This window comes from Sus scrofa, chromosome 18, assembly GCF_000003025.6.
Source record: "Sus scrofa isolate TJ Tabasco breed Duroc chromosome 18, Sscrofa11.1, whole genome shotgun sequence".
Classification (NCBI taxonomy): Eukaryota; Metazoa; Chordata; class Mammalia; order Artiodactyla; family Suidae; genus Sus; species Sus scrofa.
Window position 1 is genome coordinate 47,563,755 of NC_010460.4, and position 24,537 is coordinate 47,588,291.

The 24,537-nt window shown below is 42.3% G+C and overlaps 1 protein-coding gene across 8 annotated transcripts in view; it reads left to right on the forward strand.

The window, feature by feature from the left end:
- Nucleotides 1–19,994, forward strand: part of DFNA5 (DFNA5, deafness associated tumor suppressor) — a 59,112-nt gene extending 39,118 nt beyond the window's left edge. For 7 of the 8 annotated variants that reach the window (XM_021078675.1, XM_021078676.1, XM_013985788.2 and 4 more), the window contains 4 exons: nucleotides 193–320; nucleotides 960–1,158; nucleotides 13,285–13,358; nucleotides 16,497–19,994. In XM_021078675.1, the coding sequence (XP_020934334.1) occupies nucleotides 193–320; nucleotides 960–1,158; nucleotides 13,285–13,358; nucleotides 16,497–16,727 (632 nt within the window). In that variant the 3' untranslated portion in view covers nucleotides 16,728–19,994. Of the gene's footprint in view, nucleotides 1–192; nucleotides 321–959; nucleotides 1,159–11,978; nucleotides 12,111–13,284; nucleotides 13,359–16,496 lie in introns of those variants that run through there. The other variant, XR_002340265.1, reaches the window with a different exon arrangement.

A 24,537-nucleotide genomic window follows, 5' to 3' on the forward strand; every position in this document is an offset into this window, starting at 1 on the left:
CTACTTCTTCTTTTAGTAGTTCGGTTAGTGAAAAACACTCAGGTGGTACTTAACTTGTCCTTTGAGTTCCACAACTGACTGTGCAGCTGGAAGCGTCTGTGAAAGAACGGAGGACAATGAGCTTTAGAAAGCAGCGTTGCTGGTCCTCGTTCTGAGATGCGTCGCGAGACCGGGTCTGCTCTGCTTTCACAGTCACGTGGCTCTTGAAGAGGAACGTCCATCCCTTTGCGGAGCTGCCGGAGCCGCAACAGACAGCTCTGAACGATGTGCTCCAGGAGGTCCTGTTTGATGAGGAGATGCTCGTGGTCCTGGAACAAGTGGTGAGAGTGGAGGCATCTCGAGGCGGTATTGCCCCCTGGTTTTCTGAAGATGTGGACAGGCTGGACCTTTAGAAATGAGGCTTTGAGCTGGGATAAAATTGTCTCTTTTTAACCCTAAAGCTTCTTTTCCTCCTACTCCTAGGTCCTCAGTTTTCTCCCTGCAGCACAGTAGCCGATGTGAAGGTGGAAAGCTGTAGTCGTTTCCTAGGGCTGCTGTGACAAGTGACCACCAACTGGTTTTTATTCTTTACAGTTCTGAAGGCCAGAAGTCTGTAAAGTCAAGGTGTCAGGCGGGGTCATGCTTCTCCCCCAGGCTCCAGGGGAGCATCTTTTCTGCCTCCTCCAGCCTCTGGGAGCTCCCGGCACGCCTCGGCTGGTGGCCGCATCGCTCAGATCTCTGCCGTCTTCGTGTGGCGGTCTCCTTCCTTTTCTGTCTCTGCCCCTGTCTAAGACCAAGATCCTTACCTTTATGACACCTGCAGAGACTTCAACAAGGTCTTGTTCTGAGGTTCCAGGTGGACATTTATTTGGGGGACCACTGTCCAGCTCGCCACTAGGGCTGCGTCGTGGGGCAGAGGCTGGGATTCTGCCCGGTTTGGCCCCTGGCTTCACTAACCTGCCTCTTTCCCCTTCCCACAGTGTGACAGTGTGGCCAGCAGCAGACTGTTGCCCCCTCTGGCCGGGCTGGGGGAGCTGAAGCCTTCACAGCAGCAGCAGCTCATGGCCTTCCTGCAGCTGGCGGGGTGCAGCGTGCAGGGTGGGGTTCCGGACCCAGAGGATGTGGTCAGCAACCGGAAACTCTTTTCTACGGCCTACCTCTTGGTCAGTGCACTAGCAGGTATGGAAAAAAGGGCAGAAACGCAGTTGCCTTGGAGTTGCTTTGCTTACTTTGTGGAAGATGTGGTGCATTGAGTTCCCTCCCTTTCAAGCAGGACAGGGAGGCTAAGCAGTGGGAGGCCAGGAGAGTTGACAGGAGTGCCACGAAGTCACGGACTAGAGCATGGGGCAGCCTCTTTGCTGCCAGCCTCCTCCACCCCCTGGGGGAGGACTTCCCTCTGCTCCCCCGGGGAGGGCTGGCTGAGGGCGCACCCCCTCCCCAACACAGCAAAGCACTTCCCCAGACACACGGCTGGTGATCCCCCTTGATTCCTGGCAGTGCTGAGAGGCTGTGACTTGCATTTGGCAACTGCTTTCTCCTCTGTGTTTTGGTCCTTCTGACCCTCTTGTTCCTCTTTGGAAAGGTATGGCCCCACCCTGAGTGCAGCACTGTGGCCACTAAGGAGCCTGGGCCCAGCAGCTGCACAGCCTCCACACCCGGCCTGAAATGGTCCTCCCGTGATTATAAGCAGTGGACCCCCCCACCACCTGCCACCTCTCCACCACCCCCATCCCACGCTCACCGCGCCGGAGAGGCTGTGATACCAGAAGGTGGTCATCCTGCATGAGGATGCTGAGCGTTCCCTGCCCTTGCAGCAAGGCGAGACCTGGCCAGCCAGCCCTGTCTCTCAGTCCCCACAACTTCCCTTCTGGGCGATGTTAGGGAGTTGAGTCAGGGTTCTTCCCCAGCACCGGGCAGGAACCAAGGCCCGGCAACCTTCCATTGTAAAAGAATTGATCAGAGCGGATGCCTCTCCCAGTGGCAGATGCCAGTGAATGTTTGCTGTATGTCTTGCTCGGAGTCCAGGGTAAAAGTTTTAACCGGGGCAGACATAAGACAGAGCCCTGTGGAACCTCACCAGAGACCTTTCCCTAGAGTTAATCCGGATATTAGAATGCTTAGCTATAGGCATTCTATCTGAAGCTAATCTACCGGCCAGAGTTTTCTAGCTTGTGAGAAGCCTTTTCTTCACCTACCCTACTATCTTATTATTCAATGAATTTTTATTACATGTATGGGTGTACAGTCATCATCACAACCAAATTTTATAGCATTTCCATCCCAAACCCCCAGCGCATCCCTCCACCACCTCGTCTTTATCCACTCCTCTGTCACTGGGCATTTAGGTTGTTTCCATTCATACCCCTATTACTTACTGAAATAGTTCTACCAATAGGCTGGATCAGTGATATCAAATAGGTAACACCTGGCCAACACTGTGAATGCATCACAGTTTCCTCTTCCTTGAGCCTGGACACAACCTCCCGTTCTCTGCAACCTTGCACACAGGCAGCCACTCGGAGTTGACACGTACCATAACACTTACTAGCAGTATCTGAGCTGGAAGCCCAGGGATAGCGAAATCTTTCAGTACAGCTGAAAATATATGCAGCTGATGCCTCAACCAACAATGAGTGCTCTTTTGCTTCTCTCTGGACTGAGGTCTCATTTACAGGTCAGTCACTGCAGAGATCAGACTGGTGTAAGCTGTTTCATTAACACGCTTGTTTATCCTTGGCCCTTCTGAGTTGATCTTTTCCTCCTATGACAACAGTCTTTTCTCTTTAGAATCTGAAAAAAGTGCTGGAACAGAAAATGGCCTCTTTTAGAGGCCTATTTCCAGCATTCTAAATAATAACACTAGTTTTTTTCTTTAGCGTGTTTTTAAAAAAATTGAAATATAATTGAGATATAACAGTTTCAGGTGTATAGTATCATGAGTTGATATTTGTACATGTGTCTTATTAACATGCATCCCCATACATAATTAAGTTTTCATCGCAAGAAAAAAGATTTACTCTTAGCATCTTTCAAATATATAATACAGTATCGTTAACTGTAGTCTCTGTCTGGCACATCACATACCCGGGACTTGTTCATTTTATAGCTGGAAGTTAATACTTTTTTAACCATCTTCACTCATTTCACCTACCCCTCCACATCCTCCTCATCTGTTCTACCTATGAGCTTACTTTTTTTTTTTTTTTAAGACTCCACATGTGAGATCATGTTTTGTTTCTCTGTTTGACTTACTTCACCTAGCCTCATGCCCTCAGGGTCCTTTCATGTTGTCCCAAATGCAAATATTTCCTTTTTCACTGCTGAATAACATTCCAGTGTGAGGTGAGTATGTGTACATTTTCTTCAGCCATTCATCCATTGGATACTTAGTTTGCTTTTGTACGTAATGCCCCAAGGAACAGCGGGATGCATACATTTTTTTCAAATCAGTGTTTTTGTTTTCTTTGAATAAATACCCAGGAGTAGAACTGCTGGATTGCATGGTAGTTCTATTTTTAATTTTTTTTTTTCCTTTTCATGGCCACACCTGCAGCTTATGGAAGTTCTCAGGCTAGGGGTCTACACCACAGCCAAGGCAACAGTAGATCTGTGCCTCATCTGTGATCTATGCTGCAGCTTGCAGCAACGCCAGATCCTTAAACCACTAAGAGAGGCCAGGATTGTACTTTCATCCTCACAGAGACAACATCGGGTTCTTAACCTGCTAAGACAATGGGAACTCCTATTTTTAATTTTTTGAGTAGCTTCCATACTGTTTTCCATAGCGACTGCACCAGTTGACATTCCTACCAACAGTATGCAAGGGTTCCCTTTTTTCACATCCTTGTCAACACTTATTTCTTTCCTTTCTTGAGAATAGCCATTCTAACAGGTGTGAGGTGCTGCCTCATTGTGGTTTTGATTTGAATTCTCTGACTGATGCTGAGTACCTTTGCATATATCTATTGGCCATTTGTATGTCGTCTTTGCAGAACTGTCTATTCAGATCCCTTGCCCATTTTAAAGCTGGATTTTTTTTTTTTTTTGCTATTGAGTTGTATGAGTTAATATATTCTGGCTATTAACCCCTTATCACACATGATTTGCAATTTTTTTTTCCATTAGTAGTTTGCTGTTTCATTTTGTTCATGATTTACTTTGCTGTGCAGAAGATTTTTAATTTGCTATAGTCTCATTTATTTAAAAAGTTTTTAATTACAGTTGATTTATAGTGTCATTTATTTATTTTTGCTTTTGTTTCTTTTGCTTTTTCCGTGAAATCCAAAAAAAACCACTGCTGAGATCGAGGTCAGGGTGCTTACTGCCAGCCTATGTTTTCTTCTAGTTTTATGGTTTCAGGCCTTATGTTTAAATCTTTGCTCCATTTCAAGTTCGTTTTTGTGTATGGTGTAAGATAGTGGTCCAGTTTCATGCTTTTGCTTGTAATTGTCCAGTTTTCCCAACACCGTTTGTTGAGGAGACTGTCCTTTGTCCTTTCTCCGTTGTTGACCATGTAGCATGGGTTTATTTTTGGACTCTGTTCTGTTCATTGCTCTATGTGTCTGTTTCTCTGTCAATACCACGGTTGATTGCTAAGGCTTTCTAATATAGTTTGAAATCAGGGCACGTGATACCTCTACCCTTCTACCTCTTGGTCAAGATTGCTTTGGCTTTCAAGGATCTTTTATGAAGCTAAACAAATTTTGTAATCGTTTGTTCTATTTCTGTTAAAACGCGCTATTGGAATTTTGGTGCAATTGTAAATGAGGTTGTCTTAATTTCTGATAATTTGTTATTAGTATATAGAAATGCCACAGATTTTTTTTTTTTTTAATTTTCCCACTGTACAGCAAGGGGGTCAGGTTATCCTTACATGTATACATTACAATTACAATTTTTTCTCCCACCCTTTCTTCTGTTGCAACATGAGTATCTAGACATAGTTCTCAATGCTATTCAGCAGGATCTCCTTGTAAATCTATTCTAAGTTGTGTCTGATAAGCCCAAGCTCCCGATCCCTCCCACTTCCTCCCCCTCCCAACAGGCAACCACAAGTCTCTTCTCCAAGTCCATGATTTTCTTTTCTGAGGAGATGTTCATTTGTGCTGGATATTAGATTCCAGTTATAAGTGATATCATATGGTATTTGTCTTTGTCTTTCTGGCTCATTTCACTCAGTATGAGATTCTCTAGCTCCATCCATGTTGCTGCAAATGGCATTATGTCATCCTTTTTTATGGCTGAGTAGTATTCCATTGTGTATATATACCACTTCTTCCGAATCCAATCATCTGTTGATGGACATTTGGATTGTTTCCATGTCCTGGCTATTGTGAATAGTGCTGCAATGAACATGCGGGTGCATGTGTCTCTTTTAAGTAGAGTTTTGTCCGGATAGATGCCCAAGAGTGGGATTGCAGGGTCATATGGAAGTTCTGTGTATAGATTTCTAAGGTATCTCCAAACTGTTCTCCATAGTGAACCAGTTTACATTCCCACCAACAGTGCAGGAGGGTTCCCTTTTCTCCACAGCCCCTCCAGCACTTGTTATTTGTGGATTTATTAATGATGGCCATTCTGACTGGTGTGAGGTGGTATCTCATGGTAGTTTTGATTTGCATTTCTCTTATAATCAGCGATGTTGAGCATTTTTTCATGTGTTTGTTGGCCATCTGTATATCTTCTTTGGAGAAATGTCTATTCAGGTCTTTTGCCCATTTTTCCATTGATTGATTGGCTTTTTTGCTGTTGGGTTGTATAAGTTGTTTATATATTCTAGAGATTAAGCCCTTGTCTGTTGCATCATTTGAAACTATTTTCTCCTATTCTGTAAGTTGTCTTTTTGTTTTCTTTTTGGTTTCCTTTGCTGTGCAAAAGCTTTTCAGTTTGATGAGGTCCCATGGGTTTATTTTTGCTCTAATTTCTATTGCTTTGGGAGACTGACCTGAGAAAATATTCATGATGTTGATGTCAGAGAGTGTTTTGCCTATGTTTTCTTCTAGGAGTTTGATGGTGTCCTGTCGTATATTTAAGTCTTTCAGCCATTTGGAGTTTATTTTTGTGCATGGTGTGAAGGTGTGTTCTAGTTTCATTGCTTTGCATGCAGCTGTCCAGGTTTCCCAGCAATGCTTGCTGAATAGACTTTCTTTTTCCCATTTGATGTTCTTGCCTCCCTTGTCAAAGATGAATTGACCATAGGTGTCAGGGTTTATTTCCGGATTCTCTATTCTGTTCCATTGGTCTGTCTGTCTGTTTTGATACCAGTACCGCACTGTTTTGATGACTGTGGCTTTGTAGTATTTCTTGAAGTCTGGGAGAGTGATGCCTCCTGCTTGGTTTTTGTTTCTCAGGATTGCTTTGGCGATTCTGGGTCTTTTGTGGTTCCATATAAATGTTTGGATTGTTTGTTCTAGTTCTGTGAAAAATGTCATGGGTAATTTGATATGGATTGCATTGAATCTGTAGATTGCTTTGGGTAGTATGGCCATTTTTACAATATTGACTTTCCCAATCCAGGAACATGGAATATCTTTCCATTTCTTTACATCTTCTTTGATTTCTTTGATTTCAGTTTTATAGTTCTCCCCATATAGGTCCTTTACCTCCGTGGTCAGATGGATTCCGAGGTATTTGATTTTGTGAGGTACAATTTTAAAAGGTATCGTATTTTTGTATTCCTTTTCTAATGTTTCATTGCTGGTATACAGAAATGCAACTGACTTCTGAATGTTAATCTTATATCCTGCCACTATGCTGAATTTGTTAATCAGTTCAAGGAGTTTTGGGGTTGAGTCCTTAGGGTTTTCTAGGTATAGTATCATGTCATCTGCATACAGTGACAGTTTGATCTCTTCTCTTCCTGTATGGATGCCTTTTATTTCTTTTGTTTGTCTAATTGCTGTGAGAAATGCCACAGATTTTTATATATCAATTTTGATCCTGCAATTTTATTGACTTTATTAGTTCTAAGGTTTTTTGATAGTTAGCGTTTTCTATATATAAAGTCATGTCATGTGCAAATAAGGGCATCTTATTTCCAAATCGCATGCCTTTTATTTCCCTTTCTGGCCTACTGGCTCTGGCCAGGACGTCCAATAAACCACTTCCACTTTAAAAGTGGTTAAAATGTCCTTCTTTGTCTTGTTTCTGATCCTAGAGGACAAGCTCTTAACTTTTCACCATTGAGTAAGATGTTAGCGATGGGCTTTATTATGTTGACATGTGTTCCTTCTCTACCCACTTTGTTGGAGAGTTTTTATCATAAGTGGATGTTTTGTCAAATGCCTTTTTTGTATCATTTGAGATGGTCATATTGTTTTTATCCTTCATTTTGTTCGTATGGTATCATCACGTTGATTTGCAGATGTTGAACTGTCATTGCCATCACTGGAATAAATCCAGTTTGTTCACAGTGTATGATCCTTTTAATGTATTGTTGAATTTGGCTTTGCTAATATTCTGTTGAGAATTTTTGCCTCTGATCCTTTTAATGTATTGTTGAATCTGGTTTTGCTAATATTTTGTTGAGAATTTTTGCATCTGATCCTTTTTTTTTTTTTTTTGTCTTTTTGCCATTTCTTGGGCCACTCCCGCGGCATATGGAGGTTCCCAGGCTAGGGGTTGAATCGGAGCTGTAGCCACCGGCCCATGCCAGAGCCACAGCAACGCGGGATCTGAGCCACGTCTGCAACCTACACCACAGCTCACGGCAAAGCCAGATCCTTAACCCACTGAGCAAGGGCAGAGACCAAACCCGCAACCTCATGGTTCCTAGTCGGATTCGTTAACCACTGTGCCACGACGGGAACTCCGCATCTGATCCTTTTAATGTATTGTTGAATTTGGTTTTGCTAATATTTTGTGGAGAATTTTTGTGTCTGTGTTCATCAGGAATGTTGGTCTGTAATTTTCTTTTCCTTGTTTGATTTTGGTATCACGGTGATGCTGGCCTCATAAAGTGAGTTTGGAAGGAGAAAGGTTGGAAATCTTTTTAAACGTTTGTAGAATTCACTAGTGAAGTCATTTGGTCCTTGACTTTGGTGGGATTATTGATTACTGATTCCATCTACTTTGATTCAATCTATTTTGCAGTAATCAGTCTTTTCAGATTTTCTATTTCTTTCTGATTCAGTCTTATGTTGTATGTTTCAGTCTCAGTCTTACATTGTATGTTTCTAGGAATTTATTCATTTTTCCTAGGTAGTTAAATATTTTGGCATATACTTATTCATAGTAGTCTTTTATGGTCCTTTGCATTTCTGGGATATCAGTTGTAACACTGCTTTCATTTTCATTCCTGATTTTGAGTCCTCTTTTTCTTCTGGTCTAGTTAAAGATTTATTAATTATCTTTCAAAAGCTCTTAGTTTCATTGTTTGTTTTCCTTTTATCTACTAGTCTGTATTTCATTTATTTCCACACTGCTCTTTGTGATTTCCTTCCAATTTTAGGTTTCAGTTCCTTTGCTACATCCAATAAGTCTTGAATGTTGTATTTCCATTTTCATTTGTCTAAGGTTATTTTTGATTTTTTTCTATTGATTTCTTCTTCGACGTCTTGTTCAGTAGCATGTTGTTTAATCTCCATATAATTTGACTTTTCTAGTTTTCTTCCTGTAATTGATTTATAGTTTTGTACCATTATGGTCAGAAAAGATGCTTGATACTGTTTCAATCTTCTTAATTAATGCTTATTTTGTGGCCTAAAATATGACCAATCTTGGAGAATATTCCATGTGCACTTGAGAAGAATGTATATTCTGCTGCTTTTGGATGGAGTAGTCTGTATATAAATCCATTTCCTCTAATGCCTCATTTACGGCCTCTATTTTCATATTGGTTTTCTGTGTGGATGATCTATCCGTTGATGAAAATGGGGTATTAAAGTCCCCTACAATTATTTAATTGCTGTCTATTTCTCTTTTTAGGACAGCTAATATTTCCTTTATATACTTAGGTGCTCCTATGTTGGGTGTATAAATATTTTAAAGTGTTATTATACCCTCCTGTTGGATTGAGCCCTATACCATTATATAACAGCCTTCTTTGTCTCTTACTACAGTCTTTTAAAGTTTAGGCTGATATAAATATAGCAGTGTAACTTCAGTTTTTTTTTTTTTTTTCTTTTTTGGTTTCCACTTGGATGGAGTATCTTTTTCCATCCCTTCATTTTCAGTCTGTGTATATCCTTACATCTGAAATGAGACCTGTAGGCAGTGTAATGGGTCGTGTCCTTTTTTTTTTTTTTTTTTACTCCATTTAGCCACTCTGTGTTTTGATAGAATTTGGTTCATGTACATTTAAAGTGATTGCTGATATGTACTTATTGCCCCTTCGTGGCTCTTTGGTAGTTCTTGTTTCTTTCTTATTCTCTTCCTTTTGTGATTTGATAATTTTCTGCAGTGGTATGCTTAGATTCCTTTATTTTGTTATGTATATACTATAGGTTTTGCTTTGAGATTTTCGTGAGGATTACATATCAATTTAATATAGAATGTTATATGTATATTTACCTTTATCAGTGAGGTTTATGTTTTCCCGTTACTAATTAGTACCCTTTCGTTTCAGCTTAAACAAGTTCCTTTAACATTTCTTGTAAGGCTGGTCTAATGTTAATGAATTCGTTCAGCTTTTGCTTGTCTGGAAAACTCTTTCTCCTTCAATTCTGAATGAAAACTTTGCCAGGCAGAGTATTCTTGGTTGCAGGTTTTTTTTTTGTTTTGTTTTTTTTTTTTTCCTTTCAACATTTAAAATATATCATAACACCTCTTTCAGGCCTGCAAAGTTTCTGCTGAAAAAAAAAATCTGCTGATATGAGGGGATTCCCTTGTATGTAAGATTTGCTGCTTTTAAGATTCTAGGCTTGTCTTTAATTTTTGATGTTTTAATGCGTTGTGATGTGGCTCTCTCTAGGTTCCTCTTATTTGGAACTCCATTCTGGGTCTCATGGATATGTTTCCTTCTCCAGTTTCTGGAAGTTTTCAGCCCCTTTTTGTCTTCTCTTTCTGGGACCCCATACTGGGAATATTGGGCTGCTTGATGCCGTGACCTTGGTTCCTTCAGCTATGTTCCCCCTTCCCCTTTTCCTTCTGCGGCTCTGACGGGGTGCGTTTCATTGCCCTTTGAGTTCAGTGACCTTTCCTTCCGCCTCCTCTAGTCGAGCCCCTCCAATGTCTGCTTCTGTCCAGTTCGTGTATTCTTCATCTCTGTGACTTCTACTTGGCGCTTATATTTCTTGTTTCTGCATTGATGTTGTCACTTTTTCATCCATTCTTCCACGGTTGGCAAGCATCTTTATGATCACATTCTGGACTCTTTGTCACTTGTATCCTTTGCTATTCATTAAGCACTTTTTCTGCGTTTTTATTTTGTTCTTCTGTCTGGAACATATTCTTCTGGTTTTTCATTTTTCTTGACTCTGTTTCCGACAAAACCGTTACTGCTCTCAGTCCTGAGGGCGTGGCTTCACGTAAGAGGTGACCTTACTCCTCACCGTGGCTGCAGCTCTCGGTTGGTCGTCTCTCAAACCCTTGTGAGTGTCCAAATCGTCGATTTTACTTATTTTTAGTGGCCCCAGTAGTTGGGGGTTTGTCAGCACCTAGATTCAGACTGAAAGAAGTCGGACCCTCTGGCAGCAGCTTTTCCGGCATATAAATATATACAGACCGTAAGTGCAAATCCTGCTAGCCACTACAGCCAGGTGACCTAGAACTGTCATCCGGGTGACAGTCGCACAAACCAGATGATTGTCCAGACTGTTTTCCAGGAGATCCCGGTGGCCTGCATCGAGGTGGAGAGCACAAAGGTGGCATCCATCGGCCTCTGTTCCCTGAGAGCAGGCGCTAGGTGTGTGTCAAACCAGAGAGAAGCTCGCTCCGCAGGCCAAGCAAACAGTCTTTCACCGGAAGACTGGGGGTGTGTTTCCGTCTGCTGTCTGACGGTGCCTTGGGGGTGGCAGCTGGCCAAAAATGGTGACTGTCATTGAGTCCTGAGTGATCCAGGAACACAAGTTCTGCTGGCTGTGAGAGCCACGCGAACGAGGCGTATTGCCTGGGTGGCAGCTACAAAACCCAGGGCATCAGACATGCGTCATAGCTGTGCTCTGGAGTATGGTAGAGGGAGGGTGCAAAGATGGCATCTGATGGCCTCTGTCCCCAGAGAGAACACCAGCAGGTCCCTAGACATGTGTTAAATTCGATGCCTGCTCCTCAGGCTGATGCTTTATAACAGATAAGCCCTCTCTCACCAAGTGTGATGCTTTTCAAATGGCTGCCTCTGCGCGGGACCCTAGGCTGGGCTGAGTCCACATGTGAGCCCTTTGAGCAAGTTGTCCATTTGCTACAGGCTTGTGGGCCTCATGGATGCCAGCCAGCCCCACTGGTTGTTAAAGCCAGAGGTTTAGGGGGGCTTATCTGTGTGGTGCAGGTCTTTAAAAGTTGGGGTGCCTGAGGTGGGGTTTAAACTCTTCACGGGAAGAAGCTTGGGCTTTGAAGTTGCCTGCGGACTGTGGGCCGCTGTGCCAGGGGTGGGATTTACAGAGAGATCCTACCTGTTTCGATGTGGGTTTTTCCTCATTCGTCTGATGTGTAGGAGTCACCCAGGGGGTTCTGGGTTTTTTCAGAGGAAACTGCTCCACGGGGAGATGCAGATTCAGTTTGTCCACGGGAGGAGGGGAGTTCCCATCTTCCTATGTTATCATCCTGAAGCGGCTTCCTCCTGCTTAACCTGTTTGAGGCACTTCAGTCTCAGCATCTGGCCTGTCTCCTGGGACACGTCCTCGAGCGTTTTGTGACCTTAAGTGAACTCTCCATGTCTCATTTGTAAAACAGAGTGAGGAGAGATCAAAAGACACCATTTCAAGAAACATTAAAGAAGTCTCTACCTGTGCTGTCGGCACTGCTTGGTGCTGAGGTGGGAGAACATCAACCCACCTTCGAGGGAATTAAAATTAGGGGGTCGGCTCCTCAGAGCAGATGCTGTTCTTTCATCCCCGTGTCCCCAGCACCGTGCTCAAGACAGTGAGTGACCACTGCGCAACGCGGAACTAAAGTATTTCCAAGAATAAGGGAGAACGGTGATGATTACATGGGACTCAGGGGCCACCTGCAAAGTGAGGGAAGGGGAGCATGAACAGGTGAGAGGACTTGTGACAGTACTCAGCCAGGACATCCTGTCCCAGGTGCCTTTGCCCCTGCCCTTCCCAGCCCCGTGATCTTCCCACAAGGCAACATATATTTACCCTCTTCATCGTCCTGATTTAGGATCGGGGCCTCCTGGAGACTCTGTGGGCAAATGCACGCACAACACTGGAATGCAATTTAAGATGTTTTTAGGCAGATCACCCCTCAGGGCTACCCCATCCTCCTAGCAGCCTTCCTCTCTTGGGCATGGGCCGTGTTTCACTGCACTCTGCTGGGTCACAGCCTCAGCAACACATTGCTGTTTATAAATAAGCCTGCTAATGCATGCAGGAGACGGAGGGAGTTCATAAATGTTCCCTGGGACAGATGATGGAACAGGTGACTTTTTTCCGTTTGCCTTCTCAGCTTAAAGGCTGTATCCCAGAGGACTGGGTCTTTTTAGCAACTGCATCTGTTTTACCCTGGGAGAGATTTAAAACTGGTTCTGAATGACATTGCTCTAGATTTCCTTTCCTGGGGCTTGGCAGGACCCTTCTGGTGTAGCCCCCAGCCTCACACAGCTCTGCACCAACTCCCTCTCCCACTGGTGCCATATGTTGAGCTAGCAGGAGGCTAGGGGGCCCTGCAGTCCTGGGCTCAGGTGGTCTCCTGTGCCACCCCTTGATCAGGTCACATTACATTTTTCTCTCCCAAATGACTAGTGACCTAGGTATAACCCCTTCTAGTTTATTCAGTTCTCTGACATAGGCAAAAAAATAAATAAAACAAAAAGCCCCCAAGCCTATAGCAACCAAACAAGGAAACATTTTAGAGAGGTGTACCCAAAGTCACTTCCCAGATATATAGTGGGGCTCGAATACAGCTCTTTTGTCACCAAATCCCAGATTTTTTTTACTTTTCCCTGAGTCTGTATGTTCTTCCTGATGGGCAAATTGAACGTTGAGGAACCTTCTCCAGTGAACACAGAGCTGGTTACCTAGTCCCTACATCTATTTTCTAAAAAGCCTTTGCTGTTTGTTTAGCCCCATTCATTCATTCTACAACTACTGAGCATATCCTCCGCCTGGCTGGCAGAGGATATATAAATTAGGTACAGTCCAGGGGTTGCTGTTTCCATAGATGCTTTTTTTGGGACAATGACTGATTTTTTTTTTTTTCCTCCTGCAGAAATGCCAGATAATGCAGCAGTTCTGCTGGGCACTTGCTGTAAGCTCCAGATTATTCCTACACTGTGCCACCTGGTAAGGAACCTCCCAGATGGGACCTAGGATGGGCAGGAACAGGGAAGCCAGTAGGAGAGGGACACCTAACAGCTGATAAACTCACTAGACTTTCTCATCCACCACAGCCCTTCAAAACAGGTTAACCATATATTATTATTAACCACATTTTTTTTTTTAAATACTCTGCCCATGTCACACATTCCACTCCATAGGAAGACTGAGGCTCAGAGGAAAGGTGTTATTTGAAGAACTTGCTAGCAGGGCTGGGACTTCAGCTTTGTTTTTAGACTCCACATCTCACGGCTTTTGCATTTTTTTGGAGAGAATTCTGGCCAAAGCCTTGGTGCCATGTGGCAGGGACTAGGCCTGATACCACATTATTTGCAGCAGGGATTCTGTGGCTGGACCGCTTTGGTTCAGTGCTGCCTCAAATTCACAGGGACATACTCAAGAGGACGGAGTTGTCTCAGGGAGACATTTCATTCTTAGGAGTAGTGTTAGCTCTGTGCCCTCAGGAAATGTCATGGCAAGAGCAACAATTAGGTAAGGATGAGTTTCGCCCCAAGAGTCAAGGTTAAGCTTTTCCTTTTTAAATTATAAACTGGGTCATTAATTGAAGGAACCATCAATAGGTTGGGGCAGCTACTTGAATGTAGTTTCTGCAGATTTTGCTCATCGTTTGGGGCAGAGGAGCAGGGCAGACCTGGCTGTGAAGGACTGGGGCCAGCGTGCTATGTGACACAAAGGACCAAAACTCTGAGCTCTGCTTCCAGGTCCGGGAAGCAGGCACTGGGGGTAGACTGCCTAGATAGGTTTGTAATGCATCCACTCTGGGAAATTTGAGCACTATGGTTAGTGCCTTTGTGTAGCCAAGACATCCAAAGAGGGCAGCAAGGCCTCGTTCCAAGGAGCCGATGTTTGTTCACAACTGAAAACAGATTCCACCTGCCCAGAGGGATGCCACATTCCTGCACTTTGACCACAAAATCTGAACTACTTAAAAACGAGCCAGGATGTGACTGTGTGGTGGCCAGGCTAGTGACATCTTTTGGTTATGGAAACAATATGTATAATTATCTAATTTTCCACAAAGATGATGAGCACAACAGTAGCTCTGCTGTCATAGCCCCTTTGCCTTTTGCAGAAACTGGGTGTTTAGCATTTTTCAAATCAGTCCTTACCATTTTACAAGGTCATCAACTGCATCCAGGAAGTAGATAAAAAAAGAAAATACGGCAAAGCCCATACTAGCTAACTCCCTCGCCCAACCAACTCACGTTTAGTTGTCATCTTCCTTGCAGGTCAGCTAGGAGTTGATCTTTGTGTTGTTTCCAAGTTCTGCTCTGTTGAGGGTCTCAGAGGAGCCACTAGAATGCACTTGGAGTTCCAGCACGGCTGGTACTCTACTTTGGTGCAAAGCTACCAACTGTAGGGGCTGCTCCACATAAACAAAGAAATAATTTTTCTTTAAAGACCTTCCTAAGTGTCTCCACATACTAGACGTCCTAACACCATGTCTTAGGACAGCGAGGCTGCTGTATGTTTCTTACAGAGATTTACTTAGACCAGGGTACAGAAATCTACCTGCATTCCTGTCTTTTCTTGTCTGGTAGCCAGAGTAACTTTGAGAGACTTTCTGAAGGGCTTTTGAAAGCTACCCTAACACATTTGCAGACTGGTGAAAGAACTGGGGAGAAGGTAGCTAAGAATCACCAGGAGAAAATGTTAACCCCCCCCCCCCCCCCCCCCCCCGCTCCTTGGGGCACCTTAGTCTCTCTCATGTCTAGAGGTGCCTCTGCGCACTTGGGGTTGGCAGCTGTTCAGAGAAGGAAGTAGTATGCTACTCAGCCCTTCTCCACCAGACCCAGGACAAGCCTGCTGTGCTCTTGGCAGGCTTCAGCCTGTACCCATGTTGCTCATTCTTAAATCACCAGGATGTGGCACTTGTGTTTCAAAGAGCTGGCCAAATCCATTCCCTAAAGCATATCTACAGTTTACCCTTTGGGCCACATGGTGACGTGCAGCCCCTGGTTACACCCTGTGAGTTGCATTGGGTGAATCTACAAGGTGTAGACTGGTAAGACTGATCCTGATCACAGACCCACAGGTGCTTTTATATGCAAATGAGTGCTGCCCTTCAGCCCTTGCGACAAGCTGCGTGTTATTTGAGTAAGGTTACCATTGCTCGGAACATTTCTGCAATTCTTTCAGATTCTCTTCATATTCAGTTAAAATTCACGCATATTTTATAAGGCTTCATTATTCATTTTAAATTTTACTATTTACATCAGTAATCTGATCTGGTTCTGAGGGCCTTTTTAAAAATCAAATCTACTGGCAAATTTGTAATTACTGAAGATTCAAAACAAATGTGTCAGAGGTGCTGCTCAGATCCTAAAAGCGAAGTTTCAAATGTTCTGAGCAGTTGCAATTAGAGCAGTGTTCAAACGAACCTCGCTGAAGGACATTCAGTGTGTTGAGGGGCTGTGGTCCAGGCAGGGTACAAAGTGAGGATGACAGGCCAGGTCCTTGCTCTCCTGGGCAGCTTGGGTTTTAATAAACAGACTTGAACAGTGAATATCGAGAAGAAAATTTCAGATTCCATAAGCATGTGAAGACAATAAAATAATGTAATAGTGGCCAGGATGTGGGGGTAGCGGGTGGGCCAGTGGAGAGGGGAGGATGTGGCGTTTCAGCTGACCACTAAGATGAGAAGCAAAGCGCCCTGGAACTCTGGGGCGAGAATTTCACAGGCTGAAGCAAGAGTGGGAGGCGGGAAGCATAGCTAAGTAAATCACGGCACCTACCTTGGAGGAGTTCATGTAGACATACGAGAGATTCTCATAGTTGAATAAAAATAAAAAACCAAACCTTTCATACTGACTTGTGAGAAAGGTACATTCGAACCTTCCTAATCTGCTGCAGTCAATGGATCCAGTAGAAGGTAGACTTCAGGGAGTGGGGATTCAGAGGACTCCAGGCAAAATGGATAAAGTCAGGCCAGATAAATCTGGGTTACATCTTAAGGGTTTTCCCTGCTCCGTGTGGGCAATTTAAACAACAGCTTAATTTCTTTTTCACAACTGTGAGAAGTGCTAATATTACTATCCAACATTGTTATTTTCTGTAACGTTCTGCCTCAACGTGTCTTTTCAGCTCTATGCTCTGTCTGATGAAGGCATGTCGGATCTTGAAGACCCAATGCTGGCTCCTTTGAAAGACGCGGAGACCCTTGAGATCGTGCAGCATCTGTTCGCCTTAGCTGACATTAACCTGGAAATGCTGCAGTCATCTGTGCAAGCTACTGCAAGCAAGGACCCTGCAGTTCTCCCACTGATTCTTTATATAAGCCTGAATGGACTCTGTGCTCTAGGAAGAGCACATTAATAGCAATATATGTGGATTACAGGTACAGGCACACCTTGTTTTATTGTGCCCTCACCGATAGTGTTTTTTTTTTTTTTTTTTTTTAACAGATTGAAAGTCGGTGGCAACCCTATGGTCGAGCAAGTCTATTGGCACCATTTTTCCAATAGCATTTGCTCACTTTGGGTCTCTATCACATTTTGGTAATTCTCACAATATTTCAAACTTTTTAATCATTATTATATTTGTTATGGGGACCTGTGATATTCAGTGTTACTACTGCAAAAAGATTACAACATGCTGAAGACTCAGATGATAATTAGCATTTTTTAGCAATGAAGTATTTTAAGGTATATACATATATATGTGTAATGCTACTGCACACTTTAAACAGACAAGGTAGTATAAACATAACTTTTACCTGCACTGGGAAACGAGCACATTTGTGTGACTTGCTTTATTGCAGTGGTCTTGAAGTGAACTTGTAGTATCTCTGAGGTTTGCCTGTATGTGACATCAGCCAAGGCTGGCTATTTTTCAGCATCTTCAAGATACTACCTTTGGGACTTAGGGTCACCACGTTAAGACATTGATCAAGGACGTTAATTTACAGAACAGTTTTACAAAGTGGTGACTTTTTGCATTATGATTGGCTTGAGTGTGGCCATCAGCTCCTCTGTGAACAGGATCTTTTCCATAGCAGGCCCTCCTGTGCTGGTGACTCAGTGGCCAAGCTAGACCCCAGCTCCAGAGAAGCTACAGGCAGGTTGAGACTTCCAAGCTACTACTATACAGGCAGACCTTTTCTCTGCTGAAAAGCGGGTCTATCTGTCACTTTCTTCTATTTCCCACTTTCTGTTAAACAAATACAGATGAGGCTGACACTCTGATCCAGAAACTCATTTTAAGTTGTGAAGGCTGTGGGGATGCAATTTCTCTTCGTAGAAGGCTGCATTTTGGAGGTGCTGTGTGCTATGCGATGGTTGAAAAATGAACTGGAAATGCCAGTAGAGTACACATATTCTTCTGCTAAACAAAATCATACGAAAAAATAACCTAACAGCAGGACACCCTTCCTTAGGGTCTAGCTAGATGCATTTTCTTTGACTTTGCCATGCTTTGATGAGTGGATCAGTGTGGTTTCCCATGCATTCCAGCTATTTAATTTGTAAGATACTACATATTGTGTCAAAGGAAACTTCGACCTGTATATACATTGCTTTTTATTGTCTTTCATATCCTTCTACTGGAAATAGTCCGACTGTCTCCTGAGAGCCGCCAGTCTGTTGCTAACATCCAGTGGGGACCTGAAGCCACTTCAGCTTCTCTTGGCAAAAAGCAGCAGGGATCTACTGCTGGGATTTGTCTTTAGGAGCAGGAGGCACTGGGGATGAGGACTAGCAGTTGTTGGAGAGAAACCTGCCATGCTATTCAGCACCTGCTTTTTATCTCAGTATCACCTACTTATTCCCTTTTTGTACTTAATATTTTAATGGCTGTTAATAAGGAAGAAATGAAGCAAGTAACCCTTTCATTACCTCTATTAAAAATTAGACTAAATTATGCAAACATCATGCAAATACTTATGTAAGGGGGGAAAAAAAGGATACAGAGTTATACTGTGTGGTGGCAACAACATGAAAAATAAGCACTTCATAACACAAACTGGAAAGGAATATGGAAAAGTCAAAACAGTTGTGCCAACATGGTGGCACTATTCATGCTTTTTGTCTGGTTTTCTGAAATAAGTATAAAGAACATACTGCAGACAGAATGTGTGATATGAATCTGCTTGTGTAAAAAACAGACAAGCCTTGCAACTCATGAGAAACCTCGTTTGAGTTCACAAGAAACCCAACAGTGTCTCCTTTGGGGAGAGGAGTGGGTCACCTTTCTAGTCCTCTTAGAATTTTGTCTGAATTAAAAAGAACAAACAATAAAACAATTAAAAACAACAACAATACTCTACTGGCATTTCCAGTTCATTTTTCAACCATCGCATAAAACATCAAAAACTAAGGACAGACTTAAGACAGAAAGAAAAGATGTCATCCAAACAAGTGCTGAAAGTTTGGGTTACCTCAGACATTTGTACCTAAGGCATTTGTCTGTTGCAGCAGTTGCCCTAAGACTGGCAGTTGGACTGTGTTTTAAACATCAGCCATTGACAAGGAAATAGCCTTATGTTGCTACATCAGAGCCCCACTGGGATGTGGTGGGTGAGGTGGGGCTGGGCTCCAGCGAAGGCGAGATTGCGTTTGTGCCTCCAAAAGGTTCATCTGACTAACCAGTATCCTCACCATTAAATACTTTTAATTTAAAATGTAACTATTTTTACTGCTTGAGATCCAGAACCATACTGCTTTTAATAGCAAGATTTGGAAACAAGTTCTAAAATCCCAGAATGCCTAGAAATAAGATCGTATTTCCTGTGGGGAGCTGAGAAAATGCAGGGACTCGAGGAAGGGACCTTGCCTGATGGCGCAGGTTCCTAACCAAGGAAGGGAGCTCACCTGAACGGTACAAGCCGAAGGTGGGCTTCTGGTCAGGATAAAAGCCTGCCTGTACGGTGCAAAACCGAGGGCAGGCCTCAGATGACACGGCTCTCCTGTTGATGTTGATGGGGAAGAATTGGGGCTTTCCCGGGAAAACAATTTCCACGTTTGCGCGGGAGAACATGGATTGTTCCCCAGGTGACCTAGTCTTTCCTGTTGTTTTACTTATTATTCAGTTTTTCCTCAGTCTTTCCTGTTATTTGCTTACTATTCTTATTTTACATTCTTATTCTCCTGTGGTGCTTTGTGATTTAACAAAATTACAACAATAATATAAAAATTTCATCCTGATGGACCTTCTCCTATTCAAATCCAATTTAATTAAAAACGTAGTGTTTATTTACTAACTGGTTATACTGTAAGCTTTAGACGTTGGAATGTAATACAGACTTAGATAAAGTTAGACTTACATTGTTCATAGTCAAAGAAACCTAGCTATGAGAGTTGCCCTTGATTTTAGAAACTTTTAAGTGACAGCTAACTGAAGTTGGTTTTCTCATACTGTCCTCCTGCCATGACGCTTTGGGGATAAGCACTAATCTAAAAACAAGACTTGTGAATGCCACATCCTTATGTCTGTAGCCTTTTGGGAAACATGACCTGGGAGTTAATTTTTAGAACTTGACCTTCAGGTGTACTTTTAATATTGTGATGTAATTGAAAACTGTCTTATAAAACAATCATCTATGCCAATAAAATTTGAGCAGTTCAGCACCCTGAAAGAAGGGACAAAGAGACTGTCTCTGTTTGCAGTTGCCGACGCCATCCCTCCCTAACGCGGTGTGCACTCCCTGGCTGCTGGACCTGGACTCTGGCAATTTCCTAGAACAAAAGAGCCACCTTTTGCTGCTGTTTCCTACAACCATTTCTCTTTCCTAAGTGGATACAGGAAGAAACGCTGACATGATTAGCTAGAGTGATGTGGCCTGACAGTGGCCCCTAAAAAGGTCTTCGTGACCTAATGTATCCTTAGAAACTGTGAACATGTTACCTGGCAAAAAAGGGACTTTATAGGTGGTGTTAAGGTTATGGACTTTGAGATGGATAGATTATTCTGGATTATTTGGATGGACACTTAAAGAAGGCAGAAGTGTCGGTGAGAGAGGGACTTGACCAAAGAAAATGCAGGAAAAACAAGGCATGAGAACAATTCAGTGCTGTTTCTGGCTCTCAAGAATGAAGGAACTGATCCAAGAACAGCTCCTTGGTTCAAGAGAGCAGTCAGTCAGATAGTCAGCAAGGAAGTGGGAACTTGGGTTCTACAACTGCTTTGGAACTGGTGTTTATCAGCAACCTACATGAGTGTGGATGTGGATTCTCCTCCAGACCTGAAGGTAAGAGCCAGGGCAGGCCCTGGGGGATGGCTTCATTTTAGTCTGGTGAGACTTGTGTTGGATTTCAGACCTATAGAACTGAGATTATGAATTTATGTTTTAAGCTGCTCAGTTTGTGGTAGTTTGTTACTGCAGTGAAAAAAAGGGACAGGATAAGATGGAAGAATGAACCACAGTTGATCCTTGAACAACATGGGTTTGAACTACACAATTCAACTTACAAGCACATTTTTTTTTTCAGTATGTACTACCATCCTACATGATCTGTGGGTGCCCTGTTGGATATCGAGGGATGACTTTATATGAAACCCAATTCTTTTGAGGTATAGGTGAAATACTCTGACATAAATCATAACAATATTTTCTTAGATCAGTCTCCCAAAGAAAAAGAAGTAAAAGCAAAACTAAGCAAATAGGACCTAATTAAACTTAAAAGATTTTGCTCAGCAAAGGGAAACCATCAACAAAAGGACAACCTATGGAACGGGAGGACATATTTGCAAGTGATGCTACTGACAAGGGGGTTAATATCCAAAATATACAAACAACTCATTCAACTCAACAACAACAACAAGAATCCAATCCAAAAATGGCTGAAGACTTGACATTTCTCCAAAGAAGACATACAAAAAGGCCAACAGGCACACAAAAAGATGCTCAATGTGGCTAATTATTAGAAAAATGCAATTCAAAACTACAATGAGGTATCACCTGAGTTAGAATGGCCATCATCAAAAGGTTTACAAACAACACATGTTGGAGAGGATGTGGAGAAAAGGGAACACTTGCATATTTGGTGGGAATGTAAATTGGTGCAGTCACTGTGGAAAACAGGATGGAGGTTCCTTAAGAAACTAAAATAGACTAACATGGGATCTAGCAATTCAACTCCTGGGTATATATCTGGAAAAAATGAAAACATCAATTCAAAAAGACATGCCCCCTCAATGTTCATAACATTATTTACACTAGCCAAGACATGAAAGCAACCAAAGCGCCCATCAAAAGATGACTGGATTAAGACAGTACGGTATATACACAATGGAATATTACTCAGCCATAAAAAGAATGAAATACTACCACATGCAGCAACATGGATGGACCTAGAGAATACTATGCCTAGTGAAATAAGTCAAACACTGTATGATATCACTTATATGTTGAATATAAAAAATAATACAAATGAATGTATATACAATACAGAAAGAGACTCATAGCCATAGAAAATAAACTTGTGGTTACTGAAAGGGGGAAGGAAGGGGGTTAAGGGCAAATTAGGCATATGGGATTAACGGATAAAAACTATTACATCTGGACTTCCTGCTGTGGTGCAATGGGATTGGCATTATCTGCAGTTCAGGGACTGAGGTTCAATCCCTGGCCTGGCACAGTGGGTTAAAGGATCCGGCATTACTGCAGCTGTGGTTCAGATCTGATCTCTAGCCCAGGAACTCCATATGCCGCAGGGCAGCTAATGTAGCACAAGGAATTATCACATTGTCTAGTACTAACCTATACTGGAATATAATCTATAAAAACATGGAATCACTATGCTGTATACCTAAAATTTAACACAGTATTGTAAACCAACTATACTTGTTTTTAAAAAACCCAATACTTTTGGAGATACTGACCTTGGACTAGCAATTTCTGAAGAGTGGGGTATGGAATCCTGGAAACTAGCTTAGGAAAGAGTTCCCAAAGTATCTTTTCTGAGAATAGGAATGTGTACTCACCCTCATTCATGCCTCCGTCTCTTGGCCAGTCTGGTGGGTCCACCTCCCTTTCTGACTGCAGACCTCAGGGCCACAGCAGACACGGTCCTTCCCACCAGTTTCTCTTTCTTGGTTGGCTGGGAAACAGCCCCAGGATCCCATGCCATCTAAACAGGGAGGGCTTTTCTTGATCCTGTATTTTAATCTTCCCTGTCTCTGGAATTCTTTCCTTGAGGAAGTGGTCTTTGAAAGCCACAGAATCACTGGGTTGGGATAGAAACAATCATTAGGGGAGGCAGGTGAAAAATGAAGATGTTTTGGCGGGAAAATCTAAATGACATTAGAGGCTGTTAACAAAGACTAGTAGCATTGAAAAGAAATTACCTCAATATTTTGTAATAACCTATAAGAGAAAAGAATCTCAAAAAGTGTATGTGTGTGTGATATAGATATATCAGTGATATATCTCATATATATATATACACATATATATATCACTGTGCTGTATGCCTGAAACTAGCATGACATTGTAAATCAATTACAATTTTAAAAAAAAGTTAAAAATAAAGTTAAAAATTGCCAAAGCTAATCTGATACTTTCTGTACTCTAAGCTTTAGTTCTACCTATAAATGAAACACATTTTCCCAATATTAAATATTTATTTCCTTATATGTACAAAAATATTTTACCAGGAATATGCAATCTCACAGATTGAACACATCAATAATTTTCGTTTTGGACAACATATGGAAATAATGTGAAAAGAAAAATTAATAGGGACAGTTTCTGAGAAATCGATACTTAATTGTACTGCAGGAAAATTTTATTTTTACAAGGAAAGCAATAATCATTCTTTTATACAGGAACTAGTAATACAATTACTTGGAAAGCAGTAGCAGTTAATTATATTTTGCAACTTTTTCACCACAAACCTACTTTAGCAGCTTGTTCAGCTTTGATTTTTTTTGGTTGCTAACAAGCATTTTGCCCTCCATTAAAAACAAAACAAAACAAAACAAAAAAAACAACCAAACTCCTCTGTAATTATTTCAGACTAGAGGTTAAGAAGAGCATGCATATGTGTTCAGAGTAAAGATATACCAAAATGAGATGGGAAAAAAGAAAATCACCCAACATCTTCACATCAAATATTCATGGGCTCTGACGGAGCTAACAGAACATGTGGAAATAAATTATACCAGATGCTGAACCCCAGTGCTCATTCTTCTATAGCAAAATCCAATATAACACTTTCTTAAAAATTGTTACTAAAGATCAGGAGGCAGTTCTTTTTTAAAGAGGACATACAGCCAAAATAAATATTTATCTTGTATTTCAGTTACAGATGGAGAGCCTCAGTTTGAGGAAGAGGCTAAGGCATTTCTCAGCTGGACCGTTCTACCAGAACAAGCTTTGTCTTCAAAGTAAGGTTACTCACATCACTGCCTGCCTCTCCCATTTAGTGAGATGAGAACCACGTATTTTAACTAGTCATGATTTCTGGCTTAGTGTTGGTAATTCATCACAAAGGAGCTTCTGAGGCTGTCATTTTCCCCTCTTCCTCCAGGGTCTCAGGCCACTTTCACTAATGTGAGGAAGGTCCAATTTCAGGCATGGCCTGTTACATATTTTCATGTTCCCAACCTGTGGCTTGCTATTGCTGAAGTGCAGTCATTTCCAGCTTTTAAAATAAGACCTTTTGGCTTCTGCTCTGTGGTAGGGACGATACCTGTTCAGTGGGACTGGCAAGGTTTACAAGCAATGAGTCATTTAATCTGCCAAGTTATAAGTGGCATTTTCGGTTAACTGTAGATTTGTTCATTCAGTTTTGTGCTGGAGATCAGGAAACAGTAAAAACTAAGGAAAAAAAAAAAAGAATTGCTGCTTCTGACTTTGGTGTGTGGAGGCAAGTCAGATTAGAGCACTGCATTATCAGCCAGTGGCCCTGATGCAGGTGGAGCACAAAACTAAAACGCACTCATGTTGGATTGGAGGTCCCCTCACTGGACCTAATGGAGTGTTTCCCCTTCAAAGAGTCAGGTGTCTCTAACCTGAACACTTTGGGTTAAAATGGGGTTGCAGTGATAAATTTCAGGCATAAGAATAAGTACGGTGGATTTAAAGGGCAGAGATCAGACTGCCTTTAGATATAAGAGAGTACTGGATTGCTTAGATAAATTTTGTTCGACTTGTAAGTGGTCTGTTTGGTAACAAGGGTTTGCTAAG